Genomic DNA, 25065 nt, shown 5'->3' with positions numbered 1-25065 from the left:
TTACATCCACCACTATAGTGGTACAGATATGTAGACGACACGATTGCGGGATTCACATCTACATAATACACACTTAATTTTTTAAGTGGTCAGCTATCGGTCAGTTACCTTTTTCTTACTTTGTAAACCTGACGATGACCGAAGAAGGTCGAAACGTTGTTCGCTCCTCTACATAGTGCTTTCTCTATCCATACCAGCTGTTTTTACATATATATATATATATTTTTCTCTACAAGTGGGTTTTCTTGTCATCATGGATTAATTCATTGTAGTATATAATTCTGAGAATAGTGTGGTAAATGTGCTGAAAATCACATTTATCTGACAGATTAGTATAATAATTGCTTCTCAGAAAAATTGACATCTTACACTAAATCTTAAGGAAAGCAAATAACCATATGACTAATCTTGCTCCACATTCATTACAATTTGTTTTTTCTGTTCACTTTTACTGACCGTAAAATATACTATAAAAACAGTACCAGAAGATATGTTATATTGAATCGATTCTTCTGATAGTTTGTGAATGCCATTAATTACATTTATTTCAAAATGAGTGGGTATTTTCTGAGGCAGTATATTCTATTCCCTAGTTTCACACTCTGTGAAATGGGTGCTTTACATTATTTTATTCTGATCTTGTTTCTGGGCATCTGGAGTGATAAACATCCAAAAGAGTCCAATGCTATCAGTCTTCTAAATTTCACATTTTTGCGTGAATGAAGGTGATTGATTGACGTAATGCTATTTATGTGTGTAAAATTCTTTCAACTTGCTTTAAATCAGTGAGGCTGAATTATAATGCATGATTACCAACATACACTTTCCTATTTGGAGTGAACATTTTTTCTACTAGAGATTATAATTTTTAACATTTATAACATCCAATCCATCACTGGCCAACATTTATGAGCCAAACTGTAGCAAGTGTAACACAACAATGCACAGCTTGGTAATTACGTGAAATATACATTGTTGAAATTGCACAAAAGACAAGGGTTTTGGTTTTTTCGACAAGTATCTCAAGACGCATACTTTCCGTGAAATTACAACCATATAGCACACAATTTCAACAGTTCATTGCCATTATTTCACACCAAGCAACTTTTATGTTTATGAAGTAAACTGTGGATGCAAGTTTGTAAAACAGGTATCAGTAAATATTGTGTACTGTTAAACAAAACAAAAATACTATTACAAAATAATTTTATGATAAAATATATTTGTGACTAGTATTTAATACAGGAAAACGAATATTATATTGTGGAATTCTGTAATTTTCCTGAAAGAGGTTCACCTGTCTTAACCACTATACAGTGGTGTGTTGTTTGTCAGTCAATCAGTATACACTAAAGTGGCATCACGTAAGTGTCATCAGTAAACTGTGCTCACATCATGAATCACAAATAGAATTATACACTGTATAGGCTGCAACACATAAAATATGAACTTGAAAAGCAAGAAATAAAAATATTTGTTTCTCTTAATTTGATTTTACTTATCCTCGAGGCCTCTAGAAATATATGAAGTTTATATTTAGTTTTAACTAATATTCTATTCTAAATGGTGTTGTCATAGGAAACATTATAGGTGATCACACTACTCTTGTTAAGAGAAAAATTTTATGACCTTACAACAAAAATGACGAAATTACGTCATTTATAAACTGCCTAATAATTATTAAAACGTTTAAACCTACTGTTATTTAGAACTTTACACAAACAATAAATTACCCATGTCAGTTGAGGACAAATCATAATTACCATTAGTTTCACAAATACACAAATCAAACACTGGAGAGTAATGTACACTATAGTCTTTGTGATGCACATGAAAGATGAATACATATTTTCATGACACCAAAAACTTATGATACTAATTCAAACCCACTGCTGCCATATTTGATCCCTGTTAGGTAATAGGGTGGGTGTGTTTCACATTCAATGCTGTGCCCAACAGCCTGAACTTCCACTATATATCACTTTATACAATGAAATTTGTACAAGAAACATTAATCAAACTGTAACATATGGTTGTAAGAAAAGAAACAAATGAATTAGTTGTTTTCACAGCTACTATGTAATGATAAATGTTCTGTATATTCTCAAATATGTATATTTTCTTCAATCAGAAAATATTATTTCTGACAATATACCACTGTAAGCCATTAAAGATGGTAGAACTTGTTAGCAGAAACTAAGAATTCAGTGACCACTTTCAATTGATAAATTGTTTTTGAATTTTGCACAAAGCAACATGAGGGCTATCTGCACTAGCCATCCCTAATTTAGCAGAGACAAGAGATTAGAGGGAAGTCAGCTAGTCATTATCACCCACTGCCAACTCTTTTTGCCAATGAACAGTGGGATTGACTGTCACATTATAATGCCCCCATGGCTGAAACTGCACGCATGTTTGGTGCGATCGGGATTCAAACACTCAGATGATCAATTAAATTTATCAACTGATAAATTATTCAGAATTCTTCCATACTTTGCATAATTATTTACTATAGTAATTTGTTCTTAGCACTCCAAGTATCATCTGGTTAATCTTTCTCAATGGATAAAGTTCAAATGTTACATAATTTTTGCAACATAACAGAAAACTAAAATTACTGATAAGAATTTACAAGTGAAAGTGAAGAAGAGAGTATGTCAACCATACTACATTACTTATACCTGAACAGTTATGCAAAGTATAACACAAACTTTATTTACATCTATAGTTGAAAGTACAGAGCAAGTGAAACAATATGAGTAAATAATTTAGACATGAATCTTACAAAACTTTCCAAGGTGTAAAAACACGGATTTAAGTAAATATATACACTATTGAATTATTTAATCATATTTTTATAATCTATGTGGCAGGCCAAATGCTATGAAATATAAACTGTTAACCTAGAAAATGGTATTTAATATTTGTGTCCCTACAGGGTGATTGCATTCTGAACTCTATGAATGCTAATGCTGATTGGCTCAAGTTTAATATGATACATGTCATGAGGTGAGAAATATTCAAGGTTTCAAATCTTCTGCTAAACAAATAAACCATTATGTGTGAAAAAAAATCTTAATCATTACAAATCACAACAAACAAACAAACCAAAAGGAAAACATTTCATACAACAAAATGTTACAAGTAACTCTTTTTTCAGTTTGCTTCATGTAATTAATTTCTTTAATCACAATATTATACAAATTACTTCTAGTGTGGACCTAATTTCTCTTCAATACAATCAAGGGACTTGTGGGTATCACAGAAATCATCCACAGTCAGCTGATTTAATAGATCACCTGGAGATTCTGTGAGTGTTAAATCTCCTGAGTCACCCAAGTCACCAAACTGAAACAGAACGTGTAGATTATGTTTAATAAGTACTTCTCAATAAAGCTGAATACTGTAATGTAGCACAAGTTTAAATTACAAGCCTACTGAGAAAAAAGTTGAATCATAAATTTATTGAAGCATTCAGTAAGAGAAATATCCATAAGTCCATTTACCAATAAATATGCACACACACATTTGGTGCTTATTAGCTATAATTATTAGTAACAGTATAAAAAAACCAATAGGAAACAATGTGAAATTACTGTACCCTTCTATGACTACATATTATTGTGTGCTTCCTTTGCCAGCATATTAGCTGGTTTGTTCTCAAGGTAGTTAGTTATCTATAAGCACACAGGCTTGCCTAATGAAATTACCAAAAATGTCCTGAAGATTTCATAAGAGAATTAAACTGATCATCAATTAATCATTCTTACCACTTCAGTATTTCAGCACAACTATAGATTTTGTGGAGTATTTTAAATGAAAGTTATGACACAGAGGGTATTTGAAACTTTATTAGAATAATACGCATAAACCAGTAGAAACGTATGCTACTGCAGAAGAGAATTGCAGTACATGAACAACTTATTTAACATCATTATATTTATGCCAGGTGTAACGTATCACAGCCTTTTCTGAAGAGGGATATATCTAAGCCTCAGGGAAGCCAGTTTCTAAAAAGTTGTCCACAGCAACAGCAAAAAACATCCACGAGATGTAAAATCACCTGAAAGAAATCCCACAACATATGGGGCTACAACAATCTCTTCCAGTTTATGGACTGGTCATAAAGACTTTCACCAAATGATGTTAACAAGTTGCATGTATCTCAGTAAGTTGTGGTTAAAATAATTCTAAAAGACTTTGCTCTCCTTGGGTAATTTGCTACCAAAACTATAAGAACTCTTCCAACACAGTATACAATATTGCAATAATAAAAAGGAAACTCAGTATGCTTTATATGATAGAAACCATTAGTTTCTCATATAAATTTCACAAAGGTGCAAAGTAAAAGTGAACTTTAGCTGCTATCAGAAGAACTTGTCATTAATCACATGAAGTGAAATTTCTGCACTGTAGAGCTGAGACACTAAAAAAAGTATGGTTACTTTAGAGTAAGCTATCTAAATCCATAGCAGTGTTTAAATAAATCATGCACAATAATAACAGTGTTTATGCTGTTTCATTTTCTGATATCCCTGTCAAGTTAACTGACAGTGCATCAATGAATCTTCATGAATTTGTTTGGCCCATGTGTAACCTTTCAAGCATCAATGAAAGTTTAATCTCATCTTATATTGATGAAGACTGTTATAATGCAGTAGCATAAATGATGATGAAGGAATCAGTACATTACCTGGATTACTATTCTTATAATATATGAGTAACCCTCTGTACAAACCACATTAATGCACTTAATTAATATTAAAAAGAAAAACAGCACAGCATTAATTCACAACAAGTACAATAAAATTGGATTAGTATATTCCATAATAAATATTTCTGTATTCTTTTTAAAGTGAATGCAACAAACCACAAAATTTTACAAATTTATGAACTTTCAAATCTGTTGTATCAAGAGTTTCATAAGAAATGGCTGAAATTTTAGAGAATATCTGATGGACAACAAATACAAAATTTTTTATTTTCTATAGTTAGTTGAATGAAATGACAAACTGGAAATAAAATTATGTGTATATTTTTCCAAAATTAAACTGACCTGATCTAAACCAAAAGTGAACCAGGCTGAACAACATCCAAACCAAGAGCAGCAATGTCATCCATTGACTGAAAATGTTCTGATTCTTGTATTAGAGCATCTGTTGTTGCTGCCACATCACCAGATGTCTTATCTCTAGTCTTTACCTGAAAATATGTCAAGGTTCACTATTAAGATTTTTTTTTCTAACATATTATTATGTTAATATAAAGAATATTACAACCATCATACTCATATTACTATAATGGAGTAGCAGTATGTCAATATCTGTTATATCACAAAAACTCCCGTGTCATCTACTGAATTGCACCACATACAAAAGTTCATAACAAAATCTTACACTTCAGGTATTCAAGATTCAGACAATTAAAAAAATAATGGTGGTATGTGCAACAATCATTTCTTTATAATAAATAGCATACAGTTTAAAATAAAGGTACTATCTTCACAGCAAGAATGTGACATTCAGTAGGACTGTACATCAGGATTTGAATATATCTTTATTGGTGCAATTTTTAAACGAAATACTGAAAAACTGAAGTTCTTAAAAAACTAATTTTTTTCAATAAATGGCAGCACTTTTAATACATGTATAAACATTAAAAGTTTATATATGTAAACTTTATGAAAATTATGAGCTTTGTACATTCAATTATTTTAATGCAATGTGTTGTAAATGACAAAAGAGCACAATCCAAGCACTTTTCCTATGCAGCACTTCAAGCACTCATCCCCAAAAAATATTTTTTTAGAAAATATTAATTTTTCCTAAATTTTTCAATGAGATATGAATGCTACAATTAGTAAGCATTATGGGAAGCCTGATCTTGCTCTTTGTGTGAGATCATCAATGAGGATGGAACTACTGAGAAAAGTAGAACTCAGTAGTATGCAGCAGTCTATCTCCATATTACATCTCAACTGAATTCAAAGCAGCAGTTAATTTTCCTTTTTATGCACTAATGTGCAAAGACCATAGACATATTAAGTTTTCCTACTGTAATACATAACATAAACAAAACTTTTAAGTTCATTGCAAATATACTTTTATGAAAAGAAAATCATACCTGAATAATCAAATTTATAAACAATACGAGGGCTGTTCAAAAAATACGCGGACTGACGTCATAAAATAAAATGTACTTTATTTAGAAGTTACAGGTCTGGGACCCCTTCAAAGTACTCTCCTCCCCAACGCACACACTTATCCCAACGGTGTTTCCACTTGTTGAAACAGTCCTGGTACGCTTCTTTTGTAATGTCCTCCAGCTCCTTCGTCGCATTTGCCTTAATCTCGGGAATCGTCTCAAATCTTCTTCCTTTCAAGGGTCTATTCAGTTTGGGAACAAGAAAAAATCGCAAGGAGCAAGGTCAGGTGAGTAGGGGGGATGGGGAAGAACAGTAATCGAATGTTTGGCCAAAAACTCATGAGTTCTGATGCACAAATTTCGCAGAAACGTGGTGCATCTTCAATTTTTCTCGTAACAAAATCTCGTAACAAGATCCAACTGATATCCCACACTCTTCAGCAAGCTCCCTGACAGTCAGACGTCGATTTGCCCGCACCAGTGTTGATTTTGTCGACGTGTGGGTCGTCAGTTGACGTGGAAGGACGTCCAGGACGCTCATTATCTTCAATGGACTGTCGACCATCCTTAAAACATTCATGCCACTTGAAACATGCCGTACACTTCATAGCAACATCACCGTAAGCCGTGTTAAGCATAGCAAAAGTTTCAGTCGCAGATTTTCCAAGTTTAACACAAAATTTCACAGCAAGTCGTTGCTTCTTCAGGTCATTCATTCTGAAATCAGACAAACGAAAAAATCGCACTTCACTTAAAACCGAGTAGCTAATACACAAATGAAGATATCTGCAATCAGGAAATGGCGTCGTAATCAGCTGATCTGTGCAAACCTAGCAACACCAAGCGGATTCCCCTGGAACCAACTGGAGCCGCAATTCAAACAGTCCACGTATTTTTTGAACAGACCTCGTATACCTTAATTTAAACTAACAGTGAGTATGTCCACCCTTTTCTTTCAAAATCATTGAAATTCTTCTAGGGACAATTTAAAATAATTTTGACATAAACTCCTCTGTGATGGTGTTCCAATGCTTCTTCCAAGATCATTTAATATGATTTTTTTTTGTCCAAACAGCCCCATACAGCTTCACTGATACTGATATCTGAGCCTTGAGGGGGTCATACCATGCACTGAAAGACTCTAGCTTTCTCTTTCTTTGGTAAAAATTTTATTTATTCCTGTCAATACAAAAGTATCATTACCCTACTGTAAGATGAAGTTTGGAACAATATGTCTTGCACCACCAGGGATAGCATAGTGCAGTGGTTCTAAAACTGTGCACCACAGGATATTTCAAATTTTCAATGGAAACACAGCGATATCAACATCTGTTGGTCACTGCTTGAAGTAGTTGACAGTTTTAACATTAGATCACATGTTCTTGAATGTTTGAGATATGTTTTTTCTTTAATTGTACTTTCGGCTACCCCACTGACTTCTCAAACTTTCTCGTTTCTCAGATTTTGTATATAAACATCTGTTGACTCTCCTGGTCCATCAGTAATAGAAATAACTGAAAAGTATTGTAATCAAGTGTCTGCAAGGTCTAGCAAAGTTCAGTGAATTATTTTGTTAATTTTTAGTCCTTGTGCAAAAAAATTGAAAGATTTTTGAACTGTGGGAGTGAAGAAACGGAAGGCGAACCAAAAACCAGTGACAAAATTGTGAAGAAACAGAAATATTGGAAATATGACAACAGTTATCTAGATTTTGGTTTTACTTCGGTAGATGTCAATCAAGAAGAGTGTCCACAGTGTGTATGATGTCTAAGTTTTGGCTCCAGAGTGCATACTTCCAAGTAAACTGAAATGCCACTTAGAGACTAATCATCCTAACATGGCTAATAAATCTTGTGATTATTTTACCAGAAAGTTAAAAGAATTGAAAGAACCAAAAGGTGCATTTTTGAAACAAGCATCTCAATACCAAGCAATGCTTTGCTAGCATCCTATAAGGTGGCATATGGAGTCACAAAATGTAAAATGCTTCACACAATCACAGAAGAGCTGATTTTACTGGCTGCAGTGGATATTGTAAATGTTATGGTTGGTGAATCTGCAAGAAGACTGCTTTCAAAAGTGCCTTTATCCAACAATACTATCAGTCATAGAATCAAACACATGGCCAAAGACCTCAATGATCAGCCAATTGAAAAAATGAAAGGGAAGGAATTTAGGTTACAGCTAGATAAGGCAACAAGGATGCTCATTTGATTTACTACACACAGTTTGTGAATGGTGACAAAATTGTGGAAGGCCTTCTCTTTTGCAAAAGTATCACTGCTGGTAGAAAGGCTCAAGACTTGCTTGAGATCCTTGACACTTTTGTGTGTGAAAACATTTAGACTGGGCTAAGTGTGTTGGCATCTGTAGCAATGGTGGTCACTCTATGTCCAGCTGTTATGGAGGATCGCAGGCACTCATAGAAGCAAATATCTTGAAGCACTGTGGACCCACTGCATAATCCATAGGTAAGCACACGAGTCCACTGAACCTAGTCCTGGAAAGTGTGTTGAAAGTGGTGAACTTTATAAAAAACTTTGCCACAGAAGGCAATGTTTTTTTTAAAAACTGCGTGAGGATATGGAATCTGAGCACACATCTTTGTTGTACTACTGTAGCTCGAGATGGCTCTTCCGTGAAAATGTACTGTTTTGTGTGTTTGAATTAAGACAGGAACTATACTATTATCTCAAAAAAGAAGAACACGAACGTGCTAAAAACTTATTGGATATTGATTTTTTTGTCAAAATTAGCATACCTGTGCAATCTCTTTGAAAAAATGAATATGTTGAATCTTTCTCTGCTGGGAAGCAACACACATATTCTGAAACTCACAGAGAAGGTTTCAGCCTTCAGAAAACGTTACTACTATAGAGAATAAAAATTAATGAAGATAATGGCAAACACTGTTTCCCCCTGTTGCAGCAGTTTATTACATCCAGTGAAGTTGATTTGACCGACAATTTTCGAGGAGCACCTAATACAGCTCAGTGACTGGTATGAAAATTACTTTCCAGAAAATATGGAGAAGTTTGCATGGATCCAAAACCCATTCAAGGATAAGGCCCCATCTGAATTCACCTCTGCAGATGAAGAAAATTTTATTGAGCTGTCTTGTGACAAGACTTTAAAAACAAAATTTGGCAGCATGGAACTAACTGAGTTTTAGATATCAGTAAACGACAAATATCCACTACTAAGTGCTAAAGCTCGGCAAATCCTAATTCCATTTGCAATGCCATATCTCTGCGAAGCTGGGTTTTTAGCTGTTGCTGTGATAGAAAGCAAGTATCACCCAAAAATCAATGTGGAACATGAAATGGGGTGGCAGTGTCCAATCTGATTCCATGGTTTGAGAAGCTGTGCAGTGTTCAACATGCACACACATCCCATTAGTAATTGTGGTTATTTAAAAATGGAATACAAATATTGTTTTTACTTTCAATTTATGTGCATTATTCTTTCAAACAGCTATGAATTTGTAGAACATAAAACTTTAGTATTTAAGTTGTTTGGATCTAACTACTTAATAAACAGAACTGTTAGATTCTTGTTTTTGCCTAGGAACACCATGAAAAAAATGCTGAAACACTAAGGGTGTCATGAACTGAGAAAGTTAGGGATATGCTGGCATAGTGGATTAAAATTTGTTTGTACCATGCTGCAGTCAGTGTACCATACACTTTCATCAACTTTCCGACACTACTTGAGCATATGTAGCCTCAAGCTTGTACTAAACCTCCTCAATGCTTAATTTTTGGCTTAAAGCAATATTTATAAATTCCACTTGTTCATCATCTCACATACTGTCTTCTTTTAGATCCAAGTAACGGAAACTTGATTCATCTCCCCAAAGCACTTTTGACTATTGTTCTATAATCCAATTTCAATGGTCCTGTGCACACTTTAACCTTTTAGGCTTGTTCCCCTTTCTTAACAGAGATTTTATTACTACAATACATCCCTTAAGTTCTAATTTCAGAAGTACCTTAACACTGTTGATGAAAGGACAACACCTAAACCTTCTGCCAGTTCTACTGTCAACTCAATGCTTATTTCTCTTTCTTAAGGATATTATCTTCAAGTATTGCTTATCCTTGTTAAGTAGCTTTTTGGGTCATTCAGTTGTTGGTTTGTCAGTTATAGATGATGCTTTTCTGTATTTGTTGAATGTGTTTTATACCACATCTTGAAAGTTGAGAGATGCAAGTTATTTCCCTGAATACATTTTTCCTTTTTTATGCAAAAACACATTTCTACAGCAAACGTCTGGTGAAATGTCAGCCAGTTTTTTAAATAAAAGTTAATTCTGATAGATTCATATTTTGTAGCATAAAAGAAGCAAAATATCTTTGAAAAAAAAAAAAAGGTGAGTAAGCAAAAGATAGAGAAAAATAAGAAGACTGAAAATAAAAGAATAAAAGTAGAAGAAAAGTATTCTCAAGCTGAGAGAAGAGATTCAAGGGATAGAAGTACTAGAGGAAGAATTTCAATCATGAACTAGAGGAAAGGAATTTTAAGTTTAGAAAGGATGCAGTAACTAAGAGTCAACATGAAGTACAGACTAAAAGAACCTGCACATATGGAAAAAACAGATGTGAGAGGAAGAAAGGACAAACATTTTGTGAGTTCAGGTGCATGCAAGAAACTCACTCAAGAACAGGAAAGAAGGAACACATCATGTACCTACGATATCAGAGAAGCAGTGGACAAAGATTAGTGTTACCTGATCCTAGTCAGAGATAGAAGAATCAGATACAAGGGCAAATTGTGAAAAAGTTGGTCAAAAACATACAACAGCAAGGCAGACTCAGCAGAAGATACAGAATTAAAAGGCCTTGAGTTCTAGGTCCAAGATAAACAAACCACAATGTTCACCATTGAAATAATTCTAATCACCAATAAAAGAAAATAAGACAACTTCTACAAAGGAGGGTCTGGAATTCAGGAGTTTCATAAATGTGGTTGTGAGAAATTGTGGGCAAACAGGTTCATGGTGGTTTTGTTTTTATTAGTAAGTGTGTCATGTCCAAGGTACAAAACACTGAGTTAACAATGATTGGGGAGTACACCCTATAAGGAAACCATATCACAGTTTCAGGAATCTGCATGTTTTAAAATCTCAAGTTCGTCAACAAAAAATATCAAGTTAATGTAAGAAAATATAATAATATATAGTACAAATTCACTGAAAGTTTAATTAATATGCACAGAAATAGCCATAATTTATAATGAAAAACAAACATCAAAACACACTCAAATTCCTACTCTAGTTCTGAGAAAAAAATGAGCCTTTGATATTTTGTGTATTCAGGAGAAGTACTGGTGGAGGGCTGTAGTCTACTTTTAACTATCATAGAATGATTAGGTAAATGGGTTATTAAGTGTAGAGGTGGGAGCTTCTTTCAGAGACTTGGCATGTGCACAAAAACCTTTTCCAGTGGTGCAAAATAAGAGCTCTCAGTTCTGTAAAAGTAAGCAACACTTTTGAAATAAAAAATTCTTGAGACATTATACAGATCTGTGTTGCCCTTAAAAAATAAAATAATATTGATAACATAGTTACTAGATTCATATTGATAAAAGGCATATTAAAAGTTTTTATACTACAATTTGCTGATTTCAAGTATGTTTTCAAATCTTCCTTACCCAAAGGTTTTCAGTATGAAGTTTTGCAGAAAGTCTTGCATGAAGTATGCAAGCCGAATCCTCTTCCAAAGGTACAACAGGAGTTTTACATTCACCCTTTTCTCCTCCACAAGGTTTATATAATACTTGTTGGGGATCCACAATTATATCTTGTAAGAATTGAGGAAGAACTACAAAATGAAAGTATTATGCACAGGCACTAGAAATACAGCTGAGTTTTATACTGAACTAGATCAGGACATTTTTAAAGTAGTTGTTCTTTAATACTAAAGAATATGTTCCAAAGATTTCACTACTGTGGTTTAAGAACTATAAAAACATGCTAACATATAAACAATATTATTAAGTTTAATAAAATCAAGATAATACTATTTTTTATTGCAGGTATGACCATCATTTGGACCTACTTGTATAGTTTTATCTTAACATAGCACTACAGATATGTATTATGACAAACATAGTACTACTCCATTTTATATAAAATTTTGGTATAAATATATGCAAAATTTTATTAAATACTACAAGTGGCTTCTACATAAAACTGTATTCAATGAGCTTAAAAGTAATTAACTTGAGCATGGGGTACTTATTCATATACACATAATACCATAAAATTCTTTTTAACTTGTAGCTTGCATAGAGATTAACTTTACCAAACAGTCAAACTAAATTTTTTCTGGTGTTCCATACTGACATTGATGAGTATCATATTTCCTTAGTATCTTATAACCATATTACCTAAAATATTCTACACAAACAGTGTTAAGCTAAACTATACCTACTGTCTATGAATAATTGTTTTATAACTTTAGGTTTGATGGATACTATTCTGTTGAAGTGAGACCCCCTTTAACAACAGTGATTAAATAAAAAAAGGATACGAGTAAGACAGAATTTGCTTGATGGTAAAGCTGACTTAGTGCACTTCTGATCACTAGATTTGTGAATACACTGTGGTGCAGCAGGAGCAACATACTTGTTTCCATCTGCCATCTCTTTCCTCCTTTCTCTTGCTTGGTGTTTCAGAATGGCTTCTCTACCATACTGCCTGTGATACCTATGAAGTGCCTTTAGCTTCTGATAGGTTTTCATCTCAGTTGGTGATGAATGTGAACTATTGCTAATGCTTCCTGTCATATAATAGGGAATATACACTATTTATTAGTATAATAATACTGAATCTGTTATGCATATGCACTTCAACTTCACAATTCAACTTGCAATTCTAAGTGAAAGTCTAACTGCATGTAATTTCAGTACAAACAGAACAAGTAATTCACATAAACTACTGTTAATACTTTCTACTACACATGCTTTTTTAATTATGCTCATATACTCAAGCTTTGATGAAACACCTGCTTTTTTTTTTTTTAAGAATTACATTCTCTGTATTCCCAAAATTAATTATTAAATTTTACTTCTTACTAATTTGGTAAATAATCTAAGAGTCTATGTTCTTCCCCAGAGGATTAAGCTTGTACTCAGAGATGTTGACAATTATCTGTACAGAAAAGTATGTAATATGATAATTCATTTGACAGATAAAAACCTTGGCTTTCTAGGTTATGAATAACATAATATTGAATTTTTGAAAGAACTATTGGTGATTTATGAAAAAGAAAATGTGACACATGAGCATGAGAAGAGGGGTTTCAATTTCATATTCTTCAATAATATTGAAGAATATGAAAATTATGTTTTGCCAGAGCAGTGATAACATTATAAGACATTTACATTAAATTTCATACTTGTTGGAGGGAAAACAAAATAGAGAAGAGGTGATGCCTAGAGAAAAAATGTCAATTCTCACACTGTGAAAATTAAATATTTTTTTAAAATACTGACTTATAAAATTAAGAACTTAAAACTTATACACCTTTAAAATATTGATTACTATCTATATTTTTATGCTATACTTATATAAGCTTTTATTGTGAATTATGGGAGAATAGGATGTTATTTTGGACAATAGCTGCAAAGTCATAACTAATTCAGCTTAAGATTTATGTATGCATATCATTATTACAAAATACAAACCAACTCCAAATCTATTAAAGGTCTCATAAGCAATCTTTTAAATTAGGTTTATGGCAACAAATAAACAGTTCCCGAACAGCCACAATATAAACTCATTAAACTCTCATGAGTTTTAATTTTTGTTTACAAGTTACCTGAATATGTGTGTATATATAAGACATACAGTACTGTGCAACAGTGTTAGGAGAAAGTCAAAATGGAAGGTGAAACATCAATATTTCATTAATCCTTATTTTTAGTACAACAGGAACACAGTGGAAGTGTTTGGGTTCAGCAAACAGTTAATATTTTGTGTGTCCCCTTTTGCTTTAATAACTGCAAGCAATCATACAGTTATTGTTACAAAGTACTTAAAGAATCCTTTGGGTTTTTACTCAATGTTTCTAATACACTCCCATAAATATTCTTTGGAAGTAACTTTCAATTTGTCAAGTTTTTGATCTATCAAATTTCAGATCTGCTCAAATGGGTTGAGACAAGGGTTCTGTGGGGGCCACTGCATCATTTTAATGATCCTAGCAGCTTCTTTCTTAGCTAAGTAATTTATGCATAAGTTAGATGAATATTTGGGGTCATTATCTTCTTGGTAGTAGAATTCTTTACAAATAATATGCAAACCACAAGATATACCATGATGGATCAGTATTTGATGGCACTTGTATTGGTCTATTATTTTATCTATTTCACAAATATTTCTTGTTGTTTCAGCACGAAAAACATCCCAAAACAATCACACTGCCTCCCCATGTTTCATGTTGGGTGCTATGCACTGAAGTATCTTTCACCTTTTTTCCACTGAATTTACAACCTACACTTTGAATTAAATGTTTCAAACTTGGACTCATCTGTCAACAATTTTATTTTTGTACTTTTTAGCAAATTTCAGTCTCCGACATTATTTGCAGATCAAAGTAAAGGTTTATTAAACTGCTACACAACCAGATATTCCATAATTGTTGAGTCTTCTTGTTACAGTACATCTAGACATTTTTCTGTCATTTGGTACATGGTTATTTTATCTCATGCTTGAGATCAGTGGTAGTCTTCCTTCTGTCCTGAAGACTACATAAACAAATATACTTAACATAAGTATCACTGAATTTAGGTGTTCTGTCTCTTCCTTTCCTATTTTCAAATTGTCTTTGTCACACAAGCTAGTGTGTACATGATATTTCATGTATGCAGAAATTTGTTGGAGAGTCTAACCAGCATCACATAAAGATTTTAAGCAAACACTTTGCTTTACTGACAATTTTCTATGGATTTTTGGGCTGTGGCATGACAACAAAACTTTATATATAATGTTAGATACTGTTTTTATAAAGATTTATTTGTACAGTACTGTTGATTTCTTCTAACACATACCAGTAACATATACAGACTTATTTTTACATAATTAAGAAACTGCATGTGAAACCATGGCATTTATTTCAAACCCTTAATTTGATCAGTACACACATTCAAGCAGAACCCTTATGACATGCTCTTGGTACAAGTAAATATGAATTCCAAAGAATGATACGTATTTTCAATCTGGCTCATTCAGTTATCAACAGGGATCACTGAAGCATTAATATACTGTTGAAATATACATTCTGTAATGGAATGAAAGATTTAGCTCCATAAAATGGAAAATATATCAAAATATTCTCTTTAACACTTTTGCATAATGAGCTTTAACTCTACAAAATCCATATTTAGTAGAAAACATTACAAAATAAAAATGAAATGTGGCACTGTTTGAATAATTGTTGTAGACACTGTATACACTTATATTTATTTTAGTGTCTTTTTCTTGCTTTCAGATCTGTTACAAATTTAACTGTTAAAAAAACATGCAACTGCAAATGTCTATGTCCATTTAACTTTTATGATAACAGAAAAAACATAAGACAGATTATTGTTGTTCTTTTTATATTTTCATTGTTAAAAGCCACCTAAATTGAATATTTCTTTTTAAAGAACTTGTGCATATTTTTTTTTGCAGAAAGTAATGTTTAGGATCTATTATCATCATATGCTGTCAGAAATTATTTTCTACACATAAGCTAAAAGACAGAAATCCTGAAAAACCATCAACATTTTGCAGTGCTTCAAATACAAATATTTTCAGGAAACACTTGACCAGTTTTAGTTGTTTCATCATGAAAGTCAAATACACAAGCCAGAAGTCACAACAGTGACTGATAATAGAGGGAGGAGAGGTAGTAATTGCATAGAGAAGTTAGTGGCAAAATGATAGAGTGGCTTATGAGTGTAGTAACAGACACAAGGAGTTCAAGAATTGTTTTTTTTTTTATTTTAAAAAGAAGATATGGACACAAACTAAACAGGCTAAAGTCACTACAACCAAATACAGCAGGGTATGCTCAGACTACATGGATTTGACTGATCTGAAAAATGTATGGACAATTTAACTAGAACTGGTTCCCAAAATAGACATCACACCAACAATATCCTGTAGTACAGATATATGAAAATCTAAAGACACAGGAACAAAAATATTTTTAAAAAGAGCAAAATATCAATGTGATAAGCAACAACAGCTGGTTAATGGAGTACTAGACTTTAGAAAGCATATGAAAAAATACATTGAGTGTTCATATTCCTTTTTGTCTTTGTGAATAAAAGTGTAGTTACATCTGTTAAACAAAAATATTAAAATATAATCTGTTGAAAGGCTGAGCCAATTTCATTGACTTTATAACCACCAGACAGCCATGAAATTATATACAAGTCTGAATGTACTAAATATATTTTCATGCAAATTGGTAAGCTCTTAGTAAACCTTATGAGGATGTTGTATGTTAAAAATTATGTTTTAATGTAGTACTTTTACTAAAGATTTATCTGTGAATTTATGAAGCCTTTGCCAAGTCATTCTGTTTCTCACCTCACAGATGTCATCTTCCATTTGCATAACTTCCTGAATATCAATTGTCTGGGAGGTTTACACTTTTATATCTTATATTCTCTACTCTAACTCTACAGAAATCATCAATTTACAATAAATGAAATATATTGTATTCAAAGTCAAATGACTACAGACTGTAACAAATAATTACTATTATTTATCCTGACAACTTCAGACATCTTAAGTTTTTACACATCTGCTTTTATTTAATTTTAATGTTTTACTGTTCTTTGAGCCATATCTAACTACAGTAACAAAGGAATAAATCACCCAGGTTACAGTTTCAAGTAAACAATGACGTACATTACATAATGGTAGTTTTCATGTTCCTTGAACAGAGATCATGAGAATTCTTTTATTTAATTTTTTTTCATGCACATTCTACCTCAACTAATAAGTTTCTGATTTTTTACATTTTAGTTACCTTTGAAAGCAAAGCACAAATTAAGCACTTACTTTAATCTTGAGAATTTATGCATTTGAGTTCATGAATTTAAAGTAAGGATATTTATAGGGATATTTTTTTCAGTTTGCTACTTGCCCCAAAATAATTTAGCTTTCAAACAATATATCAGGCACTAGAACAGCATGTACCAAAACTACTGTAATTTATGTTGTTTTTTTTAACTAATGCATAAATAGATTTGAAAAAATAAAGTAATGTCTTTAGTCTAAATTCATCAAGCACTTCTTGTGAACTATCTGCACTGATCACTAAAACAAAACAGACAGTTAACTTATTTAGGTAGTGTAAAATGTGCTATTTCTACTGATTATATGCATGTCAAATAGCAAAGTCAGAGAGAACTACAAACATTTCTTAAATGCCAGAGGATATGAAGGGAATTGCATGTAGATTAAATAAATTTAGTGTTATTTCAGTAAAATACAAAGAGATTGAAACAGTAAGTATATCTAATTGTTTGAAAAATCTCAAGCTCTAGTGATGAAAGGAAAAGAAAAACAAATATATATGAGTTGTTAGAGTGCTGTTGGATCATGTGATTAAGAGGTGCAGATTTAGAATCTATTTATACATTTTCTTATTCAATTAAGAAGCTGAAACTGAAATAATATAAAAATTGGAATTATAAATTATGGTTTGATGACATGGTTATTAATATACATTGAAAATTAAGTAGTTTGACTGAACTTTAAATATAATTCTGTAAATAGGTTCTAACACATTCACTTTGAATAATCCATGTGCACAGGATTAATTACACCAATATTTTCCTTCAATCCAAGATTCTAACTTCAATATTTTTTCCATTTCTCAAATACCCCTGCAATCATAAAACGAATTATTAATAAAGGTGGGCCTTGAACAAAAACATTAGCCAAGAAAATAGCAACAATAATAATAATGTCAAATTAAATCAAAACTTTAACCTACCCACTAACTGAAAATTACAAACCTAGTACCTGATGGTACTTTTCTGTTTGTCAGAGACTTCTTGCTTCTGCTTAGTGGAACCACACTATCAACTAGTAAATTGCTTCCACTTGATGGAAGACCACTACACAGGTTTTGTTCTTGCAAACATACACAAATATTAGTGTGCTTTATGTGCCAATATCATGAATGAGAACCAGTGCATCATGAACTACCATGATATGATATAATGCATATTTACCAGTTACTGTTACTAAGCTATTTCCTCTTCACTTCTTCCTCTGCTATGCCTCAAACTCTCTTCAGAAAGCTCAAATTGATAAGGTTAAATGTTATGTTTATTACCATATATATTTTCAAACTCCTTCTCTAATTTAATTTGACAAACCAGCTTGACAGATGAAACTTCTTGCATAGGATTTCCATTACATAATTAGGCTATGTGACTTGCTACTTCATTAAATTATATGACTTAGAAGTGCAGCAAATTATTGATGGTTTACCCTATTTTTTTGGTCTGTAGGTTGCAATGTTGCATAAAACTGTGGCAGCATATTATAACAGACCTTGATTGTTAGAATGCTCAAAAAAGGTTTTAAATCACAAAAAGCTCAAAAATTTTTTTAACTCATAAATCCTTTAATTAACTGTACATACCCATCATTTCTTTTTCTTGCTTAACACAATGAAGATAGTCTCTTCTCTTCTCATGAAGAACATGCTGAAGCCACTTGAACTGATCAATGTAAAGCGACTGAAGGCGTATCAACTTCTCCCTTGTAATTTGGACTACTTCTTCAGCAGTGTAGACTCCTGCATGTCTGAGAACAATTGGAAACATATCTAATATAAAAAATCTCACTATGTGACACACAAACATCTTAATTTCAACCATTTCAATTTTAGAATGCATGTTTTAAATATCAATTTTGTATGTTATTAAACAACTGAGGCTGTTCCTTTCCCACCAAATCAATTGTACTTTCAATTCTTCTTCAACTATTTTTGCAGCTATATTTTTCTTCCAATTAGTTGGAAGAATAATTAAAGAAAACACCACATCATATAAACTGTCTATGCTTATACCAAGCAATCTGTCATTTTCCTGGTTTGTTTGTTCGTTTCAAATTTCTTGCAAAGCTACTCAAGGGCTATCCGTGTTAGCCATCCCTAATGGCTAACACGGGCTACTATTTTACCAACAAATAGTGGGGTTTACCATCACATTATAATGCCCCCATGGCTAAAAGGGTGAGCGTGTTTGGTGTGGCAGGGATTTGAACCCATAACCCTCAAATTACGAGTCAAATGCCTTAACCCACCTGGTCAGGCCAGGCCCCTTTTTCCTGGTGAGATCAGACTTACACAACATGAAACAAAACATATTTGTCTAGTTCCAGCAGTTATAAAATAAAGCATGCACTGATGATGCTGTTCTCACTTGATCTAAATTCATATTCTTCTTTATTATATACAAATAAAAGAATTTAAAATAAAATTTAAGAATGAAAAAAGAATAAGTAAGAGTAGAGATCAATGATTCAAGACCTACATCTAGAACAATCTGGTTCTTGATATAAATCAATGAAAAATAGAAACTTACTTCAGTGGATCTTCCAGTTCATTTTCTACACTTTCAGCATCACTTTCATTATCTCCTTTCCACAGCTGGTCAACAAACATTCCATCTTTTTCACTGTTACTGTCACTGCTGTAACCTATTAGCAATAAATGTTTTAAAAGTAAACTTACACAATCCAAAATATTGATTAAGCTCTCTTTTAGTTTTCAACCTAAAAGTTAGTTAAAAAGTTACAGATGAATTATTAGCATCAAAATTGATACAAAATCCATTATAATCACTGGGTAGACATGAACTACTAGATTTTGACTATGAGAGTCTCTGCTGAAGTGGCTTATACAACTGAAAAGAACAGCAGCACAGCTGTTTCCATATTTAGATAACTAAACTATTACTTAACAAAGCTAAGATATTAGCAATTACATTACACCATGACAAATAAGGTTGAAAATTGCGACTGGTAAAAATTGATAAAACTACACTCATACTGAAGTTACATGGTTTCAAATTAATGTTATTTAGGTTTAAAATATTCAAACTTTTCTCCTAGAGGGCTATGAGTACCATATTATATGTAGAATAAATTAAGAAAATTCACAAACACTAATGTTTTCATTCAGTATACTGAAATCAACTCAATCAAAATTTCTAATATTTTTAACATCTAAAATTAAGTAAATTGGCCTTTATGTGGAAGAATGACTTAAAGTATACTTTCTATAATCTCTTATTTCAATGGTAAAATTCTACTGTCTGAGTTAAGATACAATCATTCAGGCACCATAAAGTTAAGAGAAGCAAAGAGCAATGAACGGCAAAGATATTTCAGAATACATGTTATGTCTAACACATGGTCTTTGTATAATGCATCAACTTAAAAAAAAAAAAAAGAGATTAAACCTTCACACTTTAAACCTGAAAAGTAACTATATGTTGTAAGATAAGCTTTCCTGTTACAGGATCACCTGGAGTAAACATATTGTATGGAAAGCAGTAGGTGCATGAGGCATAATCAGATGACTCATGAGAAAAGACAGTTTATTTTCCAAATTGCCTGTTTGATCACATATTCAAAAAGTACTGTGACTAGCTTACAGATTCCAATGATTAGTCACAAGAGATGAATAACTTGTGAAATGCACATTTGTACAAGCTAAGAGCTAAGTATACACAAGATAGAAAAAATCTATCTAGATTGAACAACGACTCATAAAGGAAAAAGGAAGAATATTAAGAAAAATATCTGAAAATATCTATTTTTCAATACAGAAGCTGAAGTAAATCAGCTGAGTATGAACCTAAGCAGCAATCTGGAAAAAAGTTGTTTATGGTCTATGAACAATGATTAAATTTAGTTCAAGAGCTGTACATTGTCAAATATTTACATTTTATTCCACAGTTCTGTATGGATATTCTAAAATACTGAAAAACTACTGCATTAGTCTTACTCATTGCATATTTTGTATTAATAAAAATATAATTTGAATTTATGGATCCAAACCTCCACCAAATTCACAAAAACATTATTCATACCAATGAGCACCCTCTTCCTCTTCAAATTACATGCTAATAAATAATCTAATCTTCAGCAAAAACATGTCCACATATTTCAATCTTCTAGGCCTAGAACCACCCTGATAGCACTTCTCTTAAACATACCAAAAAACGTTTTTTTTTTTCTTAAATAATGATACCAAGACTAAACACACAATTCCCAATCAGGTCTAACCACCACCTGATAGAATGAACTGAAAGCATTCTTTAACTTGTCTCCAGCATTTATATTTACACAATCTAAAATTATCTTTGCCTTATTATTAGCTACTCAAATACACTGTCCATAGTTTTCAGAAATTTTATAACGGCAGTCCCCAGATCTTTTATTTCATAAACTTCACCTAGCTTCCCAAACATGGCTATAAGAAACAATTTATGCTATAATAACCAATATGCATGACTTTACTTTTACTAAGATTAAAATTCATATGGCATAGTCTAATTCATCAATTAATCCAAATTTCTGCACAAAACTTCAGTAAAATTTGAAATAGCTTTTAACATCATTTGTGACAGTTAAAAAAAGTTAATTAACATTAACACATTTAACTTAAACATAAATAAAATTTACTTGGAAAAGAATTACTGTACCAGTTTGAATATCTAGATGAGTTCCATGTTTATTTTTTGACTGCCGTGATGAATTCAAGGGATATTTTTCAGAGACATGGTGGTCTTGACAGTAATGTTCCAAAGATTCTAGAAGAGAGGCTGTGGATTCTGTTGGACATTCCCTTCTCTTCAGCTGGCGTTTGCTCCATAACAACTTTATGTGTAATGGACATAAACTGCTAGAAAAAAATGAAATAAAAATACAATGTATTTATACTAAAACCTTTAATTTTAAGATTACTTATTGTAAGCCTATGTTTCTTATAAACTTGATTTTATTCTGATTACATAAGGAGATACAATTATTTACTTTTCTTTAACTCTTTCAGGATGTGCTCAGTCCCTGGGACTGACCTCGTAACTATTTTTTGCTTGTCATAGTTTTCATTATATAACTTTCAAATTAGCAAGCATGTGTTCATGAAATTGAGCAGATCACAAGTAAATATTACAATGCTTTCATATGCAAAATATCAGATTCCTATGCAAAATTTAAAGTTTTTTATCCATACCTTTTCACTCTTCACATGCTATCCAACATGCAAAATAATTTTCATTTTTAGATTAAAAACATTTTTTGTGTCTGAAAATTGCTAAATTTCATAAGCAAAATCTTTATAACCTCCAGATAATTATCAAATGTTTTTTTAAGAAAAAGCAACTATATTTTATCTGTTACTTTACTGACTCAATCTCTCCTCTCTACATGTTTAGCAGATATGACCAATCTTGTAACCACCACACAAAATTAGGAAATAAATATACATTGTGTAGTTTTCATTCTAGAATGATTAGCAATTATAACTAAAAAACACAAATGTTTAGCCTAAATAGCATAAATATCATCATTACATTATATACTCATATATATTTATTATATTGATCTTTCAACTGTGCCTAGCTGACAACACAGAAGCCACAATGACATGGTGCACTTATATTCACGTTACCTTATCCAATGCTATAAAACTAACATTTACAAAGTGACCTGTCTTGGTTGTTTCAGTGGACTAGTATTTTGTAATACTATATATAATACATTATATATATTACTATTTACAAATTTTTCAACTTATTTTTCTTAGTACATAAGACAGTGCAATAAAGAATTACATTTTCTACTTACAAACTCTACACTCATTTCCTGCTTGTTGAAGGTTGCTAAGCCTTATAAAATTTTGCATGTGCAGGTTGTGCAGCAAAATAAATTTATTAAATTGTATATACATGTATATAATATTCATTTGAAATAACCAAAAACTATAAATTACCATTTAGATGTCACAGAATTTTAGTATAATTTATCATGCTTAGTAATTAAACCATATTTGGACCTAAAAATTTTGAGCAAACTAAACACTCAAATTTATGATTTGAAGTATAGCTTTGAAAGAATGAATCAAAATCGTAATTCAATTGCTTATTTACATGTCATACATAGAATTAAGTGTGTGTAAGGAAGTATATCAAAAACAATGGAAAGAGGCGAGTAAACCTGTGTGTTTGATTCAGTATATAAGCAGTATCTCAGCAAATAGAAAAGACAGGATGTTTGTAATTTACATTGTAGCTTGCCAGTATCAGTAACCTGAGTTCATAATTCATAAAAATTTATAGACTTTGTATCTTGACATAAACATTTAATTTAAACCACTGCTGCAATCAAAATATCACTTGACCCTCACAAAAAATCAATGTTTAGGTATTTCTTTAATATCTGCTTTTAAATTAAAAAATCAAACAATGTATATTGTATATTATAAATGAAAGTGAACAAATGCAATGACATGGCTTTTGATCTGTGCACAGAGGGTTAAAGAGTAACAAAAGAACACAACTCACATTAGAAATTTGGAATTGTCAACTTCTGAGGAGAGTGAAGGCTGGAAGTTGAACAAGAAAAATAATTTTTTTTGCTAATATTTAGCAAGATAGTGTTGACTTAATTAGTGGGGATATTTTGTGTTAGAGATCTTGACAAGAGTCCCCATGTTGATAAATTTTACTACAATAACATTTCTTACAATATCTAAAAGAATGATGAATGCAATACTTTGTTATTTTTCTTTTTAATCAAACAATACCAAAAGTATAAAACAAAGCGGTTTCTTCAAATTATTACAAAGAGGTATTTTTCTTGCTGTTGTGCTAAATGTGTTATCTGTAGTGATCACTGTTTCAACTGTATAAATATTGTTATTTTTGTTTCAACTAAAATGTAAATAGTTGTGTTGTATTTACTTCAGCTGGTTGGCAAGCAGTATTTTATAATCTTGATTCCAACTAGAATATAATGTGTAATGCTTTATGTATACATGTGCTTGAACACAAGATAATAATATTAAGTGCCAAAAACTAAGAACCTATGTCCAAGTTAATGATTAATCTAAACCACAGGTCACCAAACTATGGCCCTTGGGCCAGATACGGCCCTCGATGTCATTTTGTCCAGCCCGCCAGCAGTTAGCCTCTTGGAAATAAAAAGTGACATTTCATCAAATGTCCAACTGTCATAACAAAATAAATCACACTGATGGTTGCTTTAAGCTGGCAAACACAAGACATTATGATAAAAAGAAACAAGGCTGTCAGCCGCATTTTTAACCAATAGGAAAATCCTTCTTTTGTCCTTGCTGTCCGTTTATTCATATCGAGGCATGTATCTATGAAAGCATTAGGAATGCAAAAACAAGTACAGACTTGTAAATTCAGCGGCCTAGGGTTACTGCTTCAGCAAGCTCATTTCTCTTAGTAGTCAGGTTATAAGCTTTTCATAACTCGTTCCTAGGTTAAGTGTCGAAGCAAACGTATGCTTCAATATTTTTTTTTTGTGCGTTCTTGAAACAATAAAATATTTTTCTCACAGCGTTCTGTGTTTTTCATTTTCAGATCCTGTTTTTTTTTCACACATCTTTATGGCTGCTTTTAAAAGAAGAAAAGTGGACTCTGAGTGTTGTGCTTTCAATGAAGAATGGGGAGAAAAGTACTTCTTTGTGGAAACAAAAAACCAGAAAGCTACTTGTGTTATATGCACCAAAAGTTTTGCCGTTTTGAAAGAGTACAATCTTCGGCGTCACTATGAAACAAAACATCTATCAACATATTTGAAATTTTCAGGAAAGCTCCTTTCTGAGCAATTTGAATCATGAAACATGTTTTTGTATTTCAAAA

At 32.0% G+C, this 25065-nt stretch overlaps 1 protein-coding gene across 8 annotated transcripts in view; it reads right to left on the bottom strand.

The window, feature by feature from the left end:
• Window positions 1-2692: 2692 nt before the first annotated feature.
• Window positions 2693-25065, bottom strand: part of LOC143222712 (KAT8 regulatory NSL complex subunit 2-like) — a 39477-nt gene continuing 17104 nt past the window's right edge. For 5 of the 8 annotated variants that reach the window (XM_076449597.1, XM_076449605.1, XM_076449604.1 and 2 more), the window contains exons 3-9: window positions 21874-22073; window positions 19747-19861; window positions 18801-18964; window positions 12678-12926; window positions 11797-11945; window positions 5057-5202; window positions 2693-3348 (exon numbers count right to left, since the gene is read on the bottom strand). In XM_076449597.1, coding sequence (XP_076305712.1) covers window positions 5062-5202; window positions 11797-11945; window positions 12678-12926; window positions 18801-18964; window positions 19747-19861; window positions 21874-22073 — 1018 coding nt within the window. In that variant the 3' untranslated portion in view covers window positions 2693-3348; window positions 5057-5061. The remainder of the gene's footprint in view (window positions 3349-5056; window positions 5203-11796; window positions 11946-12677; window positions 12927-18800; window positions 18965-19746; window positions 19862-21873; window positions 22074-25065) is intronic. The other 3 variants (XM_076449600.1, XM_076449603.1, XM_076449601.1) reach the window with 1 other exon arrangement.

The sequence above is a fragment of the Tachypleus tridentatus genome, chromosome 8 (assembly GCF_004210375.1).
Source record: "Tachypleus tridentatus isolate NWPU-2018 chromosome 8, ASM421037v1, whole genome shotgun sequence".
In the NCBI taxonomy this organism is placed as follows: domain Eukaryota; kingdom Metazoa; phylum Arthropoda; class Merostomata; order Xiphosura; family Limulidae; genus Tachypleus; species Tachypleus tridentatus.
Note: the sequence above shows the minus strand (reverse complement) of the source record. Positions and strands in the feature narration are given on the sequence as shown.